General features: G+C 68.0%; 1 protein-coding gene across 2 annotated transcripts; it reads right to left on the bottom strand.

The window, feature by feature from the left end:
- Window positions 1-3,382: 3,382 nt before the first annotated feature.
- On the bottom strand, window positions 3,383-13,037 carry DMTN (dematin actin binding protein). Of its 2 annotated transcripts, XM_050910301.1 has the most exons (17): window positions 12,897-13,037; window positions 8,633-8,696; window positions 8,247-8,303; window positions 7,576-7,650; window positions 7,237-7,392; window positions 7,058-7,102; window positions 6,835-6,943; window positions 6,625-6,681; window positions 6,402-6,554; window positions 6,178-6,287; window positions 5,985-6,090; window positions 5,795-5,859; window positions 5,642-5,690; window positions 5,341-5,396; window positions 5,083-5,142; window positions 4,914-4,994; window positions 3,383-4,835 (listed from the first exon to the last, which is right to left on the bottom strand). In XM_050910301.1, the coding sequence occupies exons 3-17, from the start codon at window positions 8,262-8,264 to the stop codon at window positions 4,722-4,724; spliced, it is 1,254 nt and encodes a 417-aa protein (XP_050766258.1). In that variant the 5' UTR covers window positions 8,265-8,303; window positions 8,633-8,696; window positions 12,897-13,037; the 3' UTR covers window positions 3,383-4,721. The 2 variants fall into 2 exon arrangements, with proteins under 2 accessions (XP_050766258.1, XP_050766259.1); XM_050910302.1 differs by lacking the exon at window positions 7,058-7,102.
- Window positions 13,038-17,822: the final 4,785 nt, after the last annotated feature.

Raw genomic sequence — 17,822 nt, 5'->3', positions numbered from 1 at the left:
CCCAGTCACAGCCCCGCTCCGGGCCCCTTCCCTGCTGCCCGCCGGGTGCCAACCGGGGGCCGCCCCGTCCCCCCACCCACAGACCCGCGCTCACACGGGGGCTTTGCAGCCGGGAGAGGAGATCGGCCACCGACTTCTTCTTGGCCCGAGCCGCGGCACTGAGGCTTTCCCGGTCTAGGATGAGCAGGAAGGACCGCAGGTCCAACAGCAGCTTGTCCAGGTCTGCAGGGGACAGGGATGTGCCACCACACCCCGCCAGAGGAGGGTGCGGGCAGGGATGCCCGTCCCCTGCCTGCCACACTGGGCAGGGCTGGCAGGGGCTCTCCGATGCCGAGCAAACAGAAGTGGGGTTACGTGCCCCGTGCCGCCGGCTGTGCCCCCGCTCCCGGCACCTGCCCCGGCTCCGCACAATCCCGCTATTGATGGGCCCGGGGTGCCGGGGGAGGATGAGGAGGGGGGACGGGGACCCGCGCCGCTGAAGGCTCCTCTGTGTGTGCTCACAGAACGGGTTTGTTCCCAGTTGGGCGAGGGGAGCAGTGGCTGGGGGCCACGCCGGGCAGCCCAACGTGCTGCTCCTCCGTGCTGCAGAGGAGGAGGCATGGCACGTGGGAGCAGCTGATGAAGGCTGCTCCGGGCATGCCGAGAATGCTGAGCATTCACCCACTGCCTGCTCCGAGGGCAGGGAGCGGGGTCGGGGCTCAGCGCCAGCCAGGGACCCCGACCCTGCCGTGCCAGGAAGGAGGGATGGAGCGGGACAAGGAGCTGCTTTGTGCCTCCTCACCCCGGCCGGGGAAGACGGGAGTCCTGCACCCTGTGCAGTGGGACAGGACAGCACTGCCTCCACCCCGTGGCCCCCCCAAGGTGGGGGAGACCCGGAGGTCTACGGGCACGGGGAGAGGGTCCCTCCAGCCCTGAACGGTGGCGGCTCCATCAGCTCTGGCTCCGTGCATGCGTTTCCTGCGCTGGAGGAGCATGTGGCGGAGCAGGACCATGCACACCCCCGGCCTGGCACCTCGCCCCCGCTCCCGCAGAGCCCCCTCACCCTGGGCACCTCCAGCTGCCACCGCAGGAGCGGGCAGATGCCCCCCGGCCCCCCCCCAGGGTCACTGCCCGCCTCCCCCCGGCTCCTTCCTGCCGTGCATCTGGAAGCGGTTTGCATCGCTCTGCTCTGGCCGCTCCGGGCTCTGCTCCCTGCTCCCAGCTGGGATAAAATGTTGCAGACCCGCTGTCGAAACCCACTGCCTCCTGGGGTGCCGGCTCCCCCCACGCCACCCCGCTTCGCTTCCAGCCTCCCTCCTCGCCATCCCCCTGCCATTTCCCAACTGGAAGAGGGACAACCCCAGCAAAGCCACGGCCGGCTGGGATGCTGCCCTGGTGACTCCCCTGCAATGCCCCAGGGGACCCCGGCATCCCCATGCCCTGCCACATCCCTGCATCCCGCATCGCTCCGGGCTGGGGGGGGATGCAATGCACCCCCAAAGACAGCAGCAGCCTCTGGGGCAGGCGAGGGCAGGCAGAGGGAAAGAGCCCACCGGTCCCACGTGTGTTACAGGGGACAGGGGAGAAGCCCCTGCAGAGGTGCTGGCATGGGGGGAGCACCATCTGCCTCCCCGGTGTCCCTGGCCGGGGAGCACACACCCCTGCCTGGGGGGAGAGGAAACATCTGGCAGGGTAGCGAGGCTGAGCAATGCCGGAGCTGGGCCCAAACATCTGGATTTCCCTGGAAGCTGGGGAAGGGAAAGGGGGGGACCAGCTCCCTGGGGGACTGGCGGGGGGACTGGGGCAGGGGCTGGCCGAAGGGACCTGCGGGCAGAGCGGGAGCGTGGTGGGGATGAGGAGTGTCCCCCGTGCCCGGTGTGCCTGGCTCTTCCTCTCCCTCCCTTTCTCCTCTCCTCCGCCCAGGCTGAATTCCTCGGCAATGACATCTCTGTCCACTCACCCCCTCAGCCCTCCCTGCATCCTCCCCCTGCGCTCCCCCCAGCTGGCCCCGATGCCCTCGGTCGGGCAGGGGATCCGTGCCCGGCAGTGCCCGGCAGTGCCCGGCCGTGCCCGCAGCCCGGTGCAGAGCAGGCAGGGGCTGCCCTCACGCATGAGGCCGTGCCAGCTGCCTGCTGCCGGGGCCAAGGGAAGGCAGACGAGATGAAAAACAGCTGCCTCGGTCTCCAGGGCGGGAGGAAAACGCCCCCCAAACACACAGCCATCTCCTAGCAAAGTGCCCTGCTCCCGTGGGACATGGCCCAGCCCGAAGGCATCCTCATCCTCGGAGGAAGAAGGAGAGGGCTGCCCAAGAGATGCCATGGGAGCGCACGATGCCTGGGTGATGCCAGCACCCCGGGGGGATTCGGAGCTGGCACCTCTGCCCGGTGGCCATGTGTATTTTTCTCTGTGCAATGAGGGGCAAGAGGTGCCTGGGCTCAGCCCTGCTCCCCCACGGGGTGCAGGGGGAGCAGCGGCTCGGGGGCACCCCAGGGGCCCCACTCCCGTGCTCCGGGTGGCTCTCGCCCAGCGCGGGATGACTCAGAGGAGGAGGCTGGAGGCCGCTCCGAGCCCGGAGCTGCTGCTGGCCGCAGCGTGACCCGTCACTGCGGGGAGGCTCTGGGCCACGGCTCGAGGGCGGAGGCGCTCCCCCCACGGCCGCTGCACCCCCAAATTGCCCCAGGGAGGGTGCTGGCAGAAGCCCTGGCATCCCACACCATGCCGCAGCACCATGCACCGGCACCCCACCGCAGCCCACGGTGTTCGGGGGCACCCAGGCACCCCATCCCTGCTCTGACACCCCGAGCCCTGACACCCACGCCTTGTCCCTTGCACCCCTTCCCTCCCAGCACCCACCCCACAGCCCCACGCACCTTCCCACCGCTCCAGACCCCCCCCCTCCACTCTCCCCTTTTCGCACGCTCTCCTCCTTCCCGTGCACCCCTTTTTGCACGCTCGCAACCCCGTGGGCACCCCCAGGCACAGCCGCACCCACGTAGGCACCCCCACGCCCTGCTGCACCGCACGCAGCCTCACGCACACCCTCTGCCCTCTCTTTCACCCCTTTGCGGGCTTGAACCCCCCCCTCCCGCAGCCTTGCACCCCTTTGCACCCCCCCCCCCGTCCTCCGTACCTCTCTGTCGGGCCATGGTGCGGGCGCGCTCATATCGCGACAGGACCGGGACCGGGACCGGGACCGGGACCGGGGCAGCTCTGGCCCGGCTCGGCTCGGCCCGGCCCGGCTCGCACACGCCCTGCGGGCCCCCAGCACAGCCCGACCGGGGCGGGGGGGGGGGGGGGGAGGCGGGGAAGGGCTCCGCATCCTTCTCGGAGCACCATCGCCATCTGCAGGGACCTGGGGCCGGGGGGGCGGCTGGCGGGGAAAAGCAAAGCAGCGGAGCCGGGCTGGATAAAGCCATTTCACCTTTAATTGTAAGCAAAAAATCACTCTCACGCGGGTTCTCCGACACCAGCAAATAAAATAAACTCAGAACAAAACAGAGAAAGTGAATCACTGTAGTCCAGTCAGAAAACAACCCATATTTATATATATATTTATAGATATGTCGTTTGTAGAGTAGCAGTGAAAGGCAAGTATGGGCCAGTGGTTTCCCGATAAATTACATTCTTTACATCCCAACAAGGTCTAGCGGCTGGAAAGTGGCTGGAAACAGAAACCGGGGAGCGTGGGGGGCCGGGGGTGCGGGGGCAGAGGGGTCCTGCCCAAAATGTGTGCCCGAAGAGGGGATGGGAGAGGTGCGAGAAGGGAAGGTGCTGCCCGGTGCCGAGCCCTGCCTGCACGGCCGCGGGGGGCCAGGCAGCGCTGCCCAGACCCCGGCGGCCGCGGTGCCCGTCGAGCCGTGCCCTGCTCCTTTCTGCCTGGCTGCGTTGCCCCGGTTCATCGCCCCACTGCCCTGCTGCATCGCCCCGCTGCATCGCCCCAGTTCATCACCCCGCTGCGGGCGCATCTGCAGCTAGCAATGCAGCAGGAGCTGCCCCAGGGTCCCACCGGGACCCCCGCTCTGCCACCCCCTGCCCCATCCCGCGGTGCTCCACCTCACCGGCATCCCAGCCGTGCCCTCTGCCAGCCCGGTGCCGGGCAGGTTTTGGCAGTGTACGTGTCCTTGCGGTCCTCGCTGCAGCAGCTGACACAGGAGGGACCAGGGGGGATGTTAAAAGGGGGGCTGGAGGGGGGCAAGGCGGGATGCCGGCCTGGCTTTGCCGGGAGCACATCGGTCTGGCAGTGAGTCGGCCCCCAGGCTCTTCCCAAGTCTTGGGGTGAAGGCGCGGGGGGTAGAGGCGCACCCCGGGGGGCAGAGGGGCACCCCAGGTGTGGGGGCCGGAAGCAGCCGACCCCCGGGGAGGAGGGAAGCCGCCCCACTGCCCACGTGCCGGAGCCGGCACGCTCCTGGCCGGCTGAAAGCAGAGCCAGGCACTGCCCCTGCCAGCATGCCTGGGGGGAGAGGGGGGGCACAAAGCACAGAGACCCCCCCACACCTCCCCTCCTGGCTGAACCGTGCCTGCTCCGGGGCAGGGTCTGCCCCCAGCCCCATCACCCCGCTGCGAGCCGGGCGGCGGAGGCAGGTTTGAGCCCCCCGAGCCCTTTTCCCGCAGGAGGAGGGAGGTGGGGGGCAGAGCCGGGGGGCTGGGGGAGAGGGGAAGGGGGGGATCCTAGTAAAAACCGGCTGAGAGCCCTAAAGCGGTTACACGGCGTGACACGGACTGAGCTCGGGGCCGAGGCGGGCTCAGAAGAGGAAGGCTTTCTTCTTCAGCTCATTGCGCTTCCAGAGGGCCAGCTTGCTGAACTCCTCGGGGGGCATCTCGAAGACCCGCAGGAAATCCTCGGGGGAGAGGTGCCGCTGCGGGGGGAGAGGAAGGTGATGGGGTGCTGGGTACCCCCCCCTCCGCGGCCCCTCCAACCCCAGTTCAGCCCCTACCTCCAGTCTGGTCCTGTCCACGCCAGGCGGCAGCTTCACACGGCCTCGGTTCGTCACCATCAGCATTTCGTAGGGGTAGATCTGCAAGGTGCAGGGGGGGAGGCTGTAAGACCCCCTCCACAGCCCCCCCATCCCCGCCCAAGCCCCCGCAGCCCCCAGCCCCGCTCACCTTTTGCTCCAGCATGCTGGGCAGGGAATTGCCTCTGTCCATGCGCCCACGCTGGCCGTTCTGAGGGGCAAAACCTGACATCAGCTGTGACCCCCGCCTCCCCAAAGGGCTGCCCTCTCCCACCCAAACTGAAGCCAAGGTGACGGGCTCCAGCCCGGGGACCAGCACACCCACCCTCCCCACCTCCAGCTCTCCCCTCTCCCCTCCAGGACCCATCACAGAGGTGGCCCCGGTGTCCGTCCCCCACCCCCAGCATACATCACCCTCTCGCTGGGTCTCCGTGCCGGCAGCCAGAGGAGTGCTTACCTGCAGGCCTGGAAAACAGAGAGGAGCAGGGCTCAGCCCCGGGGACTCCCCGCTGTGTCCCCCCACCGTCCTCCCCCAGGGCGATGACAAGCCCCGAGAGGTGGTTTTCCACCCTCTGCTGAGCCCAAGCTTGGCCCAGCATCCCCCATCCCTGGGGACATCCCCCCATCCCTGGGGACATCCCCCCATCCCCTGGGTCACCCCCACATCCCCCATCCCCAGGGTCATCCCCACGCCATGGGCTGATGCTCACCCGGACTGCCCTTCTCGCTGCCTGCCGAGCTGAACTCTGCTGACTGCAGCTGCAAGGGGACAGGGGACAGCATCAGAGCGGTGCCACCCCCAGACCCCGTCCAAGGCCGTGTGGCCCTGGCAGAGTGGGGGGGTCAGCTGCCTGCCCACTCACCCGGGTGAGGGTGCTCCTTCCCGAGGCGGGCAGCGAGGAGCTCTTGTAGCTCCCCATGTGCAGAGCTACAAGAGAGCAAGAGACGGTCAGAGGTGCAGGCAGGGCTGCGGGAGCTGGCAGGGGTGCAGGCAGCCGGAGCCACCGGGTAGGGAAGGGAAGGGATGGGATGCGGGAAGAGTATCCCACGTACATGTGTGGAAGGGTGTCCGGTCAGGCAGCGAGCGGGTTTTTCTCCGGATGGGGAGAGATTTCTCCATCTCCTCCTTCAGGATCAGCTTCCCGAGGTTGGAGGTGACCTGGGGGCGAAGGGACACGGGTGGGGGTCAGTGTCAGCACGTCCCCAGCCCCTCGCAGGGTGCCCGCCTGCCTGCTCTGCCCCTCACCTTGCTCAGCTCCTGCCTCTGGAGCTCCCGCAGGTTCTTCATCTCCTCTGTCAGGTCCTCCTCCTCCTCCTCCCCTCTCTTGGAGGCCATCCGCCTCCTCCACTCCGTCTCTGGGGGAAAAGAGGGGATGTTATATCCATCCCCAGCACCCTCACAAGGTCTCTGGGGGGGGATAAATCCCCTGGTGCAGCCCACCCCCTTGCCTGTCCCTGCTCCCCACCTACCCACGACGGCCAGGGATGGGGGGCACGGCCAGTAGTCGGTCTCGATCTTGGCGGGCTGGTTGGGGTCTGGGGGCTGTGCCGCCGGGAACTTGGAGGATTCGATGATCAAGTCCTCTATGAGATGCTTCCCGTGGTGGGCGCCAGGATGGTGGTCTGCGGGGCACAGGGGGGTGAGGCAGCGCCCCGGGGTGCCCCGTCCCGTGGGACAGACACCCCTGCTCACCTTTCTGCCTGTAGATCGGAGGCTTCTTGTATATGTTGAGCTCCGTCGTGTCGGTCTCTGCAAGGAAAAAGGGGGTTGGGGGCCGGGAATAGGGAGCTCACGGCTCGGGTGCGTGCCCAGACCCCCTGCCCGGACCCCCTCGGTCTGCGCTGGGGCTCAGGGTCAGGCAGCACCCGGGTGGGGGGGCGTCAAGGTGCCAGGGGAGCGTACCGGGTCGGTGGAAGTGCTGCACGCTGCTGCGGGCCGAGCTGCCGCCCTGGCGAGAGGTGGGCTGCGGGGCGCTGCCGGGGGTCCGGCTCTCCAGCCACTCCCGGATGACCTGCAGGCAAGCGGGACCAGTGAGCGATGAGACCCCGGCAACTGGGCATCACCCCCTCCTCCTCGGAGCCCCCGCGTGCATCCCAGAGCCGGAGCAAGCGGTGTTGGTACTCACCTCCGGAGACGGAGGAGGAGAGATGGATTTGGGAGACAGAGAGCGCTGCAGAAGGCAAGAAGCAATTAATTCCAGCAGCCCCACATCTACCCGCTGGGACCCCTCTGTCTGGGGGGGGCTTCCCCCCACTGGCCCCCCAAAACATCCAGGGGACGCAGGTAGCCCTGGGGCACCCTCACCTCTCGGCTCCGGGGCAGCTCCACGTGCTCCATGAGTGAGTAGGTGAAATGGGGTTCGTAGATCATCAAGTCGGGGCGCTCGATATCCAGGATCGCTTTGTCCTTGGGGATGGCGGCCAGGTCCTTGTAGCCCAGAACCTCGTTGTCCATTTTGGCCTGGAAGGAAAGAAAAGCAGCTTCGTTTTTGGGTGCAGAAAGGGAACATTGGGGAACGGGAAGGGCTTCCCTGGGGGCTGGCATCCTCCATGGCCCCGCCGGGGTGATGGAGAGGGTTTGGGGAGGCACACCCCGACCCCACGGATGGAGGGATGTGGTGGGGAGATGTGAGTGACCTCTTACCACGATGCTGGAGGGCGATCCCGGGACGCTGGACCCACGGGAGGAACAGACGCTCCCAGGGGAGGTCAGCGGTTGCTGGAAGGAAAAGGGGAGATTTTAGCAAACCTCAACCTCGCCACAGCCAGCCCAGGAAGGGGCTCAGGGTCATGGTCAGGACCCCGGGGCATGGCAGGGGGGCCCGGGGACACCCCTGTGCCCCATGGACCTCAGTGCACCGGGGCGAAACGTCCTTGGGGATGGGGTTTTTCTGGATGGGCGCTGGGGTCTCCTTTGCTCCAGCGTTGTGGTTCAGGGCAGAGGACACCCGGGAGGTGACAGTGGCTTGGCCAGGACACGTTGCCACTAGATGGTGCTGCCAGGCTGGGCTGGGAGGAGGAGGAGGAGGAGGAAGGCAGGGCCCTGCTAGCAGCATCCCAGGGTGACTCTGCCGATGTCCTTGGCCACCAGCCCCTGCCCTTGGCCACCAGCCCCTGTGTGCCTTCCCTAGGTGCAGGGCTCCCTACTGCCTGCATGCCCCCAGCACCATGCCCTATGCTCCCAGCACCCTGCCCACAGCCCCGAGCACCCTGCCCACGGCCCCCAGCACCCTGCTCACGGCCCCCAGCACCCTGCCCACGGCCCCCAGCACCCTGCTCACGGCCCCCAGCACCCTGCCCACGGCCCCCCCTTACCTTCTGCAGTCTTTCCATTCAGCTGTGGGCTGGAGGGGCTGTGTCAGTCACAGGGTCCTGCATGGGGAGAGCAGGGGTTTCGGGGCACTGCCAGGGTGGGCACGGAGCACCCCGAGGTTGGTCCTGGGGCGAGGTGCCCGAGGGCAGCGTGGCTGGGCAGACCCCGGCTCCCCACCACCCTCCTGCCGTGGCGCTGAGGCCGGCAGCCCCCCACGCACCGGACCCGAACGCGGCACGAGGCCGGCACGGCCCCACCGTCAAATATTGACGTGCTGGCAGCAGGACAGGCTTGCCAGGAGATGCCACCATCCCTGGGCTGGCCGAACGGCTCTGGGTCTGCCCCGGGGCAGGGGAGAGGCGCTGGGGCATGCCGGACCCCCACTCACCGCTGCCTCTGTGGCTCCACATCCCTCTGGGTGCTAACGCCGGGCTGGGGCTTGGGTGCTGCCTCTGCAACGGAGACGAGAGAGGTGACAGTGGCTTGCAGGATGGCAACGGTGTGAAGCTCAACCTCGTCCTCCCGCTGTCCCTGCAAACCCCGCAGTGCCCGCAGCGTCCTGCCCTGCTGCGTGCCGCCCCTGCCCGTGCCGGCTGCCGGCCCCGCTGCCCGGCGGCGTGGCGGCTGCTGACGAGCGCTGGCAAGCGGAGCAGAGGTAATGAAGCCCTTTGTCCACCGGCAGCGAGCGGCCTCGAGAAGGCTCCAGCGGCAGCGGGACGGGCGTGCTGTGCTCAGCCCCTGCCCCGCAGCCCCCGGGGCCTGAGCCCTCCCTGCGCTTTAAACCCACAATGCCGCACACACAAAGGGGAAAATTCCCCATTCTCCTCAAAACTTCTCCTTTCAGAGGGGAGGGCGTTGGGAAAACCTCGTGCAATCCAGGCAACAACAGCAACAGCAGCGCAGAGCCTTGAAGCCCCCCCCCAGCAGCCTATGCACAGGGCTGGGGAGATGCCACTGCCCCTGGGGACCCCCAGCCCCGCTGCCCCCCCGCCCCACGGCTCCCAGCATGGGCGCACAGCCCATCCCTGCGGGATGCAGAGATGGAGAAGGACTAGATCTGACAAAGCCCGGAGCATCCTCCAGCTGCCAGCAGCCAGCCCGGCACGAGGTACTGCCCTCGGCTCGCTCCTCCGAGGGTCGAGCCGGGACGAGGACGCTCTGCCGGCAGCTCCGGGCTTGAGCAACTCCATGCAGGCATCGTCCCTCCTTTGAGATCACTCTGCCACAAATAACCCCTGGCTTTGGCACTGGGAGGGGGGGCCTGACCTGCTCACACCCATGCCCAGCACGTCCCAGCCCTCCCAAGGGTCTGCAGGACCCGGTGCCGGTGGGACGGGCACCCCCGGATCGGCAGCGAGCGTGGTACAAGGCGGCATTGTCCGGGCAAGCAGCAGCCACCCCGCGCACCCATGAGCTCACACTTTCCAGCGGCAAAGCCAGGGCAGCCCCCCCCCCCCGCCTCCGGCTCGCACCCCACCGCGCTGCGGGGCACGGGTGGGCCGGGGGCAGGCAGTGGGGACGCGGTGGCACGCGGTGGCGGTGGCGGCGAGCAGATGGATGAGATAGCAGATAGCAGGAGGCAGAGGAAGCGGCAGAGGCCGGCGGGAGGGTGGGTGCGGGGACGGGTGGATGCGGATGCTGGCGGGGAAGGAAAACATGCCCGAGCCAGGGGTGCGGAGAGATGCCGCGACGGAGCCGAAGGGCTGGCAAGGGGTGCTGGGGCTGCACAAGCAGCTCGAGCACCATGTCCCCCCCCGGCTGGGGGACGCGGGGACACCTTATCTGGCGCAGGCAGGGAGCCACCGCCCTGATGGCAGCCTCTCTCCCCATAGCAACCTCCAATCTCCCCGGCAGCCCTCGCTGGCAGGTCCCCCGCACGCTCCCTTGCTCGCCGAGATAAGGCCGATCCGGCGCGTGTTTGGGATTTTCCTGGCCAGGAGGGCGAGGGGGAGTGGGGCGAGGGGGGGTAACACCGTGCCCCCCTCCCGGGGTGATGCTGTGAGTACCCACGGCGCTTCGCCGGAGTGGGGAGAGAAAGGTGCTGGGCAGGGATGCACGGGAAGAGGAAGAGCGATGGAGGAAGGGATGGACAGACGGACAGATCACGTGCCGGTGGGGGCTCGCCAGGCTGCAGGGGTGCTGGCCCCCCCTGCACGGCACATCCCGGGGGGGCCGTGGGGAGGGCTGCCGCTGCAGCGGGAAGAGGCCAGTTCCCTCCTCCCCAGCCCGAGGAAATCCGGATTTGAGTTTTCACAGCCGCCAAAGCCATCAGCGCCCGGCACCCGGGCCAGGGGCCAGGCTGCACAAACCCCCTCCTCTGGGGGGGGGGAGCGGGCCAGGACCCCCAACCTTCCTCCCCTCTCTCTCCTCCTCCTCCTCCTCGCTGCCTGCCTTGCCCTTGCTGTCATGCTGGGCACAGGCACCCTGCTGCTCCCGCAGCTGCCCCAGCTCCCCGCCAGCAGTGGAGGGGGGGGGACAAGGTGGGGTCACAAGTTCCCCGAACAGACGGTTCCCGCCAGCCCTGGGAACGGCGTCCGGTGCTTCCCAGCCCAGCCCTGGCCTCCTCCTTCTCCTCCTCCTCCTCCCGCCACAAACTCCAAACAAACACGGCACGGGAGAGGTGCCGAGCATCCTCCCCGCCTCGCCAGGGGAAACCGAGGCACCGCCGCACATGGGGGCCCCACCAGCAACTCGATCGCAGCGAGGCCGAGCCGGCGGGGAGCACGTGGGTCCCCGACCCGCGTCTCACTGGTGTCCGGTTCCTCCTTTGTCCTGTTTCTCGCCCTTTCCCTCCCCGCCGGAGCATCGCCCGGCAGAGGGGAGCGATCCTTCGGCTATTGACAGCCCATTGCTTCCATGCCATTGCACCCTGCCCGGCACCGCCCTGCCGAGGGACGCCTCGGTGGCCTTAAAAGCCACCAGCAGCCAGCGCCTGGCCCCTGGGATTTTTCCATCCCCTGGGGTGGAAGGTGCACCCTGCCCGCCTCCCCTCCTGTGGACACAGGGCTGCTCCGTGCCTCAGTTTCCCTGGCTGGGGGAGGCATAGCAGCAATCCTCTCGCCCCATCCAGGAGCGGCTGGAGATGAAGGGGGTATTTCCACCTCCTCCGGCTGCTTGGTTCCTCCCATCCAAGGGATCCGGGCCAACTCAGCTGCTCTCCTGGCCCCCACCTCTGCCAGGAGGCTCCGAGCCCCCCAACAAGTTTAGAGTGGGGATGTGTGGCACTCGCCCTAAAGCTCCTGGATGGGAGGGTCCATCCCCGGCCCCCCTGCCCCGATGGCCACGCCGCAGCCCGCTTTGGGCACCGGCTCACGTGGCACGTAATCTGGGATTAAAATGGGATTAGCCTGCTCATCCCGCACGCGGAGGCGCCGGGAGGGACCCGCCGGGGGTGTGTGCAGAGGCCCCATCCCTCCAGGGCTCCCAGCATGGGACTGGTGATGCCCCCTCTGGTCCCTGAGGAGCCCCCAGCTCTGCCAGCCCCGGGCACTGCGCCGTGGGATGCCCTGCATCGAGCACCTCGGGGTGGCGGGTCCCTGGGTACCCCGATGGTGTGCATGGGGCCACCATGGCGAGGCACCCGCCTGGCAGGGGGATGCAGCCGGGGGCTCCCCGGGGCCGAGGTGGCAGCTGGTGGCCCGGGTCTTCCCGGGAGAGGCTGGGCTTAGCCCTGCCTGACCACCGGCCCCACACACCCACGGCCAGGAGCCGATCCCCCCCGGGAGATGGCTCCATCCGAGGCCAAAAGCTGGGGGGCCGGGCTTTGCACCCCAGTTTTCCCCCCCTGAGGTAGCCCCCCAATGCTCCGCAGCAGTGGGGTGATGGGAGTTTGGGCCCTCAGCGCCTTGCCAGCGGGGCTGGATGGGGCCAGGAGGAGCCAAAATCCCGTGCCCATGGTGAGACCCCGACCGCCACGGCCCCACCACGCTGCACACAGGGAGCATCAAACCCCGTCACAACCTGCGCCTGGGGGGAGTGGCATGGGGGTGTCCCCCCCCCCCAGCAACCGTGCTGAGACCCCACAAACTCACTCCACAAGTGGGGCTGGGAATGGCTAGGCTGCTCCGGCCTCCTCCCTTGGGATACACGGTGCCGATGGCAACGTCCCCAGGGAAGGAGATCAGGGGATGTCCCTGTTCTGCCGGCAGCGGCCGAGCCCCACTGGGGAGGTGTCCGGGGGGGGTGTGTGTGTGGGGTGAAGCAGGGTGCTGGGAGCACTGTGCTGCTGTGGAGGGGACGTGGGTGGGAGCCCCGGGAGGGGTACCCCCGTGGGCGATGGAGCCTGCGTCCCCGCGTCCCCGCCTCAGGTCACCGCCCTTCCCATCCCCGCGGCTCCCAGGCAAGCGCAGCTGGCTTTGCAGCGCCGGGCGTGGGGAGGGGGCACGGCCGCAGCCCCCGGAGAAGATGGGGGACAAGATGTGGGGCTGTCCCCAGCCCCCCCCCCCCCAGCCCCCCAGGAGTGGGGGCTACGCAGAGCCAGGGGAGGGGGAGCGGTGGCACCGAAAGGCGACGGGGAAGAAAAGGGCGGCCGACGCCGACCCCAATGAACTGGCCCCCCCCCCCCCAGACCCCCCCCCCCGGCTGCGTGTCCCTCACCCGTGGCCACCTCCCTCCCCTCTCCCCACCAAGCCACGCGTGGCACGGCCACTCACCTAGGGACGGGGACACCGCATACCTCCAGCCGTGGGGAGCTGGGGTGGGGACTGGGGGGGGGGCAGATGCCTCCGGCCTCCTCTGCTCGCCTGGCCACCAAATTACCCGGCGGGCTGCCGGGCCGGCTGCCCTGGCTGCGGCCAAGCCACCGCCGGCGCGCTGCGGCGCGCATCCGAGAGCGTGACAGCCGGGCGCGGGCGTGCGGGCGTGCGAGCCTATCTCCCAGCCCCAGCACCGCGGCTGTGCCGCCCGCCGCACCGATAACCGATGCTGGGTGCCGGGTAGGGCGTGCGTGGGTGGGTGCGTGGGTGGGTGGGTGCGTGGGTGGGTGGGTGGGTGCGTGCCGCTCGCCTCTCCCCACCTCTGCTGCTGGCTCAGTCCCTTTCCGAACAAGAGGAGAATTAGCCGGCATCATGACGAAGCAGTATTCGCTCCCGCCGCTGCTCGCTCCCGCTCCTACCGCTTCCCCGGCACAAAGAGGGAGGAAAACATAAATAAACCCGGCCTGCCCGGCACTGCCCGGCTGCCAGAAATAGCCCGGCCGGTGCTGGGGGTCCCCAGCACCCCGTCCTCCAGCCCCCGCTGCAAACGGGGGATGCAGCTGGGGATGGCGTGCCCTGCCTCCCCCCCCGCCCCCGGCTGGGGTTTTGGCACCCCCGAGCCCCGCAGCGCTGAGCGGGGGGGCTGAGCACCCCACGGCGTGTGGGTTGGGCTGCGGCACGGTGGGTGCTGGGTGAGGATGGCACCCCCCCGTCCGTCCCAACCCCCAGCCTGGGTTTGGGGGTGCTCCGAGGGTGGCACCCACCCCCTCGCTGCTCTGGGAAGGGAAACAGAGCAGGAATTTCCATCTCCGGGGCCAACAGAGCCCAGTGAGGGCCCTGGGGGGTGTTGAGCATCTGCTAAAAATCAAGCCCTGACCTCTGCAGATGCTGCCCTGCCCCTGGGCGCTGCCAGGGAGAGCCCGGAGCCGGGCAGCGGTGAGAGCCTCTGCCCCTTGCATCCCGAGCCCCCCAGGTCCTGGGGGCCATAGTCCAGCCCCTGCCCTTGGGCAGAGCCCCCGGGGCTCAGCGGTGGGGCTGGCTGGGTGCCCGGGGCTGGGCTGGGGCAGGGCAGGGAGGCTGCGGCTGCCCCCGTCCCCCTGGAACCCCTCGGCACACGGGCCTGGCCGAGAACCCAGGCGGCTGGCACGGGATGGGTGCCACGGCCGGACCTCCCCCCGCCCCGGGGGCGGCAGGGCTGCGTTGGTGCCGCAGCACCGGGAGCCGGTGTCTATTCCCGGCTCTGTGTGGGAGAGAGCTGCCTGGTGACAGCAGCTCCGTTTCTGGGTCCTCTCGCCGGTGCCGCGCTCGATGCTGTTGGCTGCCTCAGTTTCCCTCCTGACTCAAGCGAGGGCCAGGGGACCCCCTGGATGCACGTCCGGGGGGATGCATGCCCAGGGGTGCACATCTGGGGGGATGCACGCCCGGGGGATGCGCGCCCACGCCCTTTGGTGCCAGGGCCAGCCTGGCTCCTCGGACCAAGAGCATCACGGCCTCGGCCCCGAGATGCCGCTGTGCCCCCGCACTGAAGGGGCTTTGCCGGCCCCAGCCCCGCCGGCCACCCCGGGGGCCGTACCCATGAATAATCGAGGCTGCGGCTGCCTCCCCCAACACTAACCCAGTTTCTCAAGCGTGAAGACAACCGCAGCGGCTGCTCGGCGGCTGCCACCTGCACCCGAGGCCGTTTGGGTGCCTGAACCCACCGTGGCACCCGCTGTGGGCTCAGCCCCCCCACCAGCCCAGCACCCAGGGGTGCCCGGAGGGAGGGAGGAGTTTGGAAACGCACGTATCCTGCACCAGCCCGGCACCACGCACCGGCTCTCGCACCCTCGCGTGCACCCACCGAAAACCAAGCCCGGACACGCTTGCTAGAGCCCCCCCCACCGTGTGCCCACCGGCCCCGCAGGGTCACCCCTCATCCTGGCGATGCCCTTCAAAGCCAGGCCCAAGAGAGGCAGCTGCCGGTCCCCTGCCGGGGAGGGGGGGGCTGCTGGGGGGCCGGGGGGCGGGGGGCAGAGGGTAGCGGGGCCCTACCTTCAAGGGAGCCCATGGCCCGCCGCAGGCAGCTCTGCCTGTCCGCCGGGAGCCATGCCTGCGCCGAGCATCCCCTCCCCTGCGCCGCACGGCACGTTGCTACAGCGACCGCCTCCCGCCGCAACCGGCTGGAGCCGAGCGATGGAGGATGTGCGGGAGCATCCTTCGGCCTCACCAAGCGATGGAGGATGTGGAGGAGCATCCTTCGGCCTCACCGCCCTGCGGGATGGGGGCGAGGAGCTTTGCCGCAGCCCTGGGGGGGGGGGGGGGAAGCAGCCCCTGTGCCCTCTGCGAGGCAGCTCCCGCTGTCCCACCGCAGGGCTGCTGGGTTTGCAAGGGGGCATCGCCACAGAGCAGCCCGGTGACACCGGCCCTGCAAGAGCTGGCCTGGATACGACCCATGTCCCAGGGGACACCAGCTCCTGTCACCCCAGTGATGCCCCCAGTCCAGATCTGGGACCCTGTGGGGTACGAGGACCACGGGGCTGGGGAGGGTGGCAGGGCGGGGAGCTGGCACCCATCACCTCTGCAGCGAGGTGGTTGCTCGGGGGGTCATGGCTCTGGGGAGCTGCCCTCGCTGGCTGCACAGCCCCCCCAGCACCCTAAGCCCCCTGAGCATCCCAAGGCCCCTGTGCATCCCCAGCCCCCCGAGAATTCCCAGCCCACGGGAGAGCAAAGCCTTGGGAAAAGCTGGGCACGCTGCGGCGGGGTGAGACACCCTCCAGTGCACTTTCTGCACAGAGGACATTCCTGTCCCCACCTCCGCCCCCCGCCCCAGGTCTCACCTCAAAAAACAAGAAAGAAGCAGTGTGAGGTTTTTTTTTTTCTTCCCCGGCCATAATTAAAAAGGACTCACCCTTCCGAGCCCTTTCTATCCCGGGAGGTCGAGAAGAAAGAGAGGGGAGGAAGGGGAAAACCCTGAAAGAAAAGAGAGGAAGGGCTTGGGAAGGAGAAGAGAAGGGGAGGGGGGGAAAGGGACGGGGAAAAATTAAAGCGGAGATTACACAAAGGGAACTCCTCTACCTTTGAAGCTTTGGCTAAATTGGGGAGGGGGCGGCGGGGGCAGGGAGGGTCTGGACCCAGTCGGCCCCTTTCTCAAAGCCCTCTCCTTTCAAGAATGTCTCGAATGCCTGCGGAAACAAGGAGCCGGGGTTGTGGGGCCGAAGGAAACGGGAGGGGGGAAAAAGAAAAAATTACCCCGGCCGCTCGGCTAATTCCCACCCGCCACACCTGGGCAGGCAGCGCCGGCACATTGTTCGGCCGTAATTGCTGGGTGTTGCATTTCTCTTCTGCTTTAAAGCTTCATTTAACTCAAACTGTTATAATTTTCTCCCCGTTGCCTCCCCCAGCCGTGCTCCCCCCCCCCGGCATTATGCTGGCGGGGCTTTGTAGGGGCTGGGTGAGCCCCGGTTAAGGGATTACATCCTCCCCGCGGCCCGGCTGCCACCTCCCAGGGCATTGTCAGAGGGGAAAGCAATTATGGGGAGGGTGGGACGGCACGGGCTGGGGGCACCGAGCTTGGGGCCGGGGGGGAGACAGCCCGACTGGCAGCCGCCATGGGGTGGGCGAGCTGGTGGCCCCCGGCATGGGGAGCAGTGGGTACCACGCCGAGGGTGATGCCCTGTGAGGGAGCAGCAGGTACCACGCTGGGTACCACGCCGAGGGTGATGCCCTGTTCACCAGGATGCAGCAGACACCCCCAGGACACAGACCCGGGGGGGGCACAGACAGGGATGGGGACATGGGGAGTCCCCTACAGCAACCACCTTCATCCTCCTGCCATGCAGCATCGCTCCCCGAGCATCAGGTGCTTGCACCCTAGATGGGTGAGGACACCCTGTGCCAAGGGGGAGATGGGTGCCCCCCATTCCAGCAGGCACAAAGCCTGCGGCAAAGCCTCGGCACGGGAAGGAAAACTCCCCCAGGCCCCGTCAGTCTAGACACTCACTTTTATTTGCCTCGGGGTTTCCTCCTTTACACAAATAAACTCCAAAGTCTAACTGTTTAGGCCTAAAACTGACTCGTAAAGGAAACAGCAGAACTCGTAAAAACACATGAACAACCAATCAAAAAAATAAAAATAACCTAAAGGCAGTTTCTCTTTGGCCAGCAGAGCCTCGTGGGCACCCACACCACCGGCACCCCAATGCCACCGGGAGAGGGCACAGACCTTCCCCTCCAATAAATAACTCAGAGACCCCACGGCCATGGGGATACAAGTGCTGGCCCTGGGGTCTGCGTGCCCGGGCACCCCTCGCCTCCCCTCCAGAGCTGCACAGACAGACAGACGGACAGACCGGCACCCCACGCTCCCCATCACCTGGCTGCCCGCTGTGCCCTGCCATCCCTCGCAGGGACGGGCACGGCATCCCACTGACCCCAGGGCCGGGGATGGGCTCTCCATCCCGCTCCGGTGGGGATATCCCACAGTCTTGTGGCCGGTCCCATCCATCCCCAGCACCGAGAGCCGGGTCTGTGGGGGACAGGAATGTGTCTGGGGGTCCTAGCCCTTGGTGGCATGGGGACAAGTCTCCGAGGGGCTGCCAAGGGGAGTGGGCAAAGGCACCGGGTGGTGAACGTGGGTACCACGGGATGCTCCAGGGATGAAGGGACCCCAGCGTGGGGCTATAGACACCAGCGACCGTGCCCGACGCCCGCGCTCCCCAACCTAATCGTGGTGCCCAAGAGGAATATAAAAATAGAGCATCTTTAGAAAAGAAGTGGGGAAGAAACAGTGCTGGAGGGTGCCGGGAGAAGGGGCAGAGTCTGGCGAGGCCGAAGGCCATGAGGACGAGGACGGCAGGGCCCGGTGGGGGGGGCGAGTCCAGGAGGGTCGGGGGGGGCTGCCAGGCG

The sequence above is a fragment of the Gymnogyps californianus genome, chromosome 23 (assembly GCF_018139145.2).
Source record: "Gymnogyps californianus isolate 813 chromosome 23, ASM1813914v2, whole genome shotgun sequence".
Taxonomy (NCBI): domain Eukaryota; kingdom Metazoa; phylum Chordata; class Aves; order Accipitriformes; family Cathartidae; genus Gymnogyps; species Gymnogyps californianus.
This window is presented reverse-complemented; position numbering and strand designations above follow the sequence as displayed.

Coding starts and splice junctions, on each gene's coding strand:
- DMTN (XM_050910301.1), bottom strand. Junction 7,393..7,575: donor GATCGCCCTCCAGCATCGTG/GTAAGAGGTCAC, acceptor CTTTCCTTCCAG/GCCAAAATGGACAACGAGGT. Junction 4,836..4,913: donor TGGACAGGACCAGACTGGAG/GTAGGGGCTGAA, acceptor CTCCCCCCGCAG/CGGCACCTCTCCCCCGAGGA.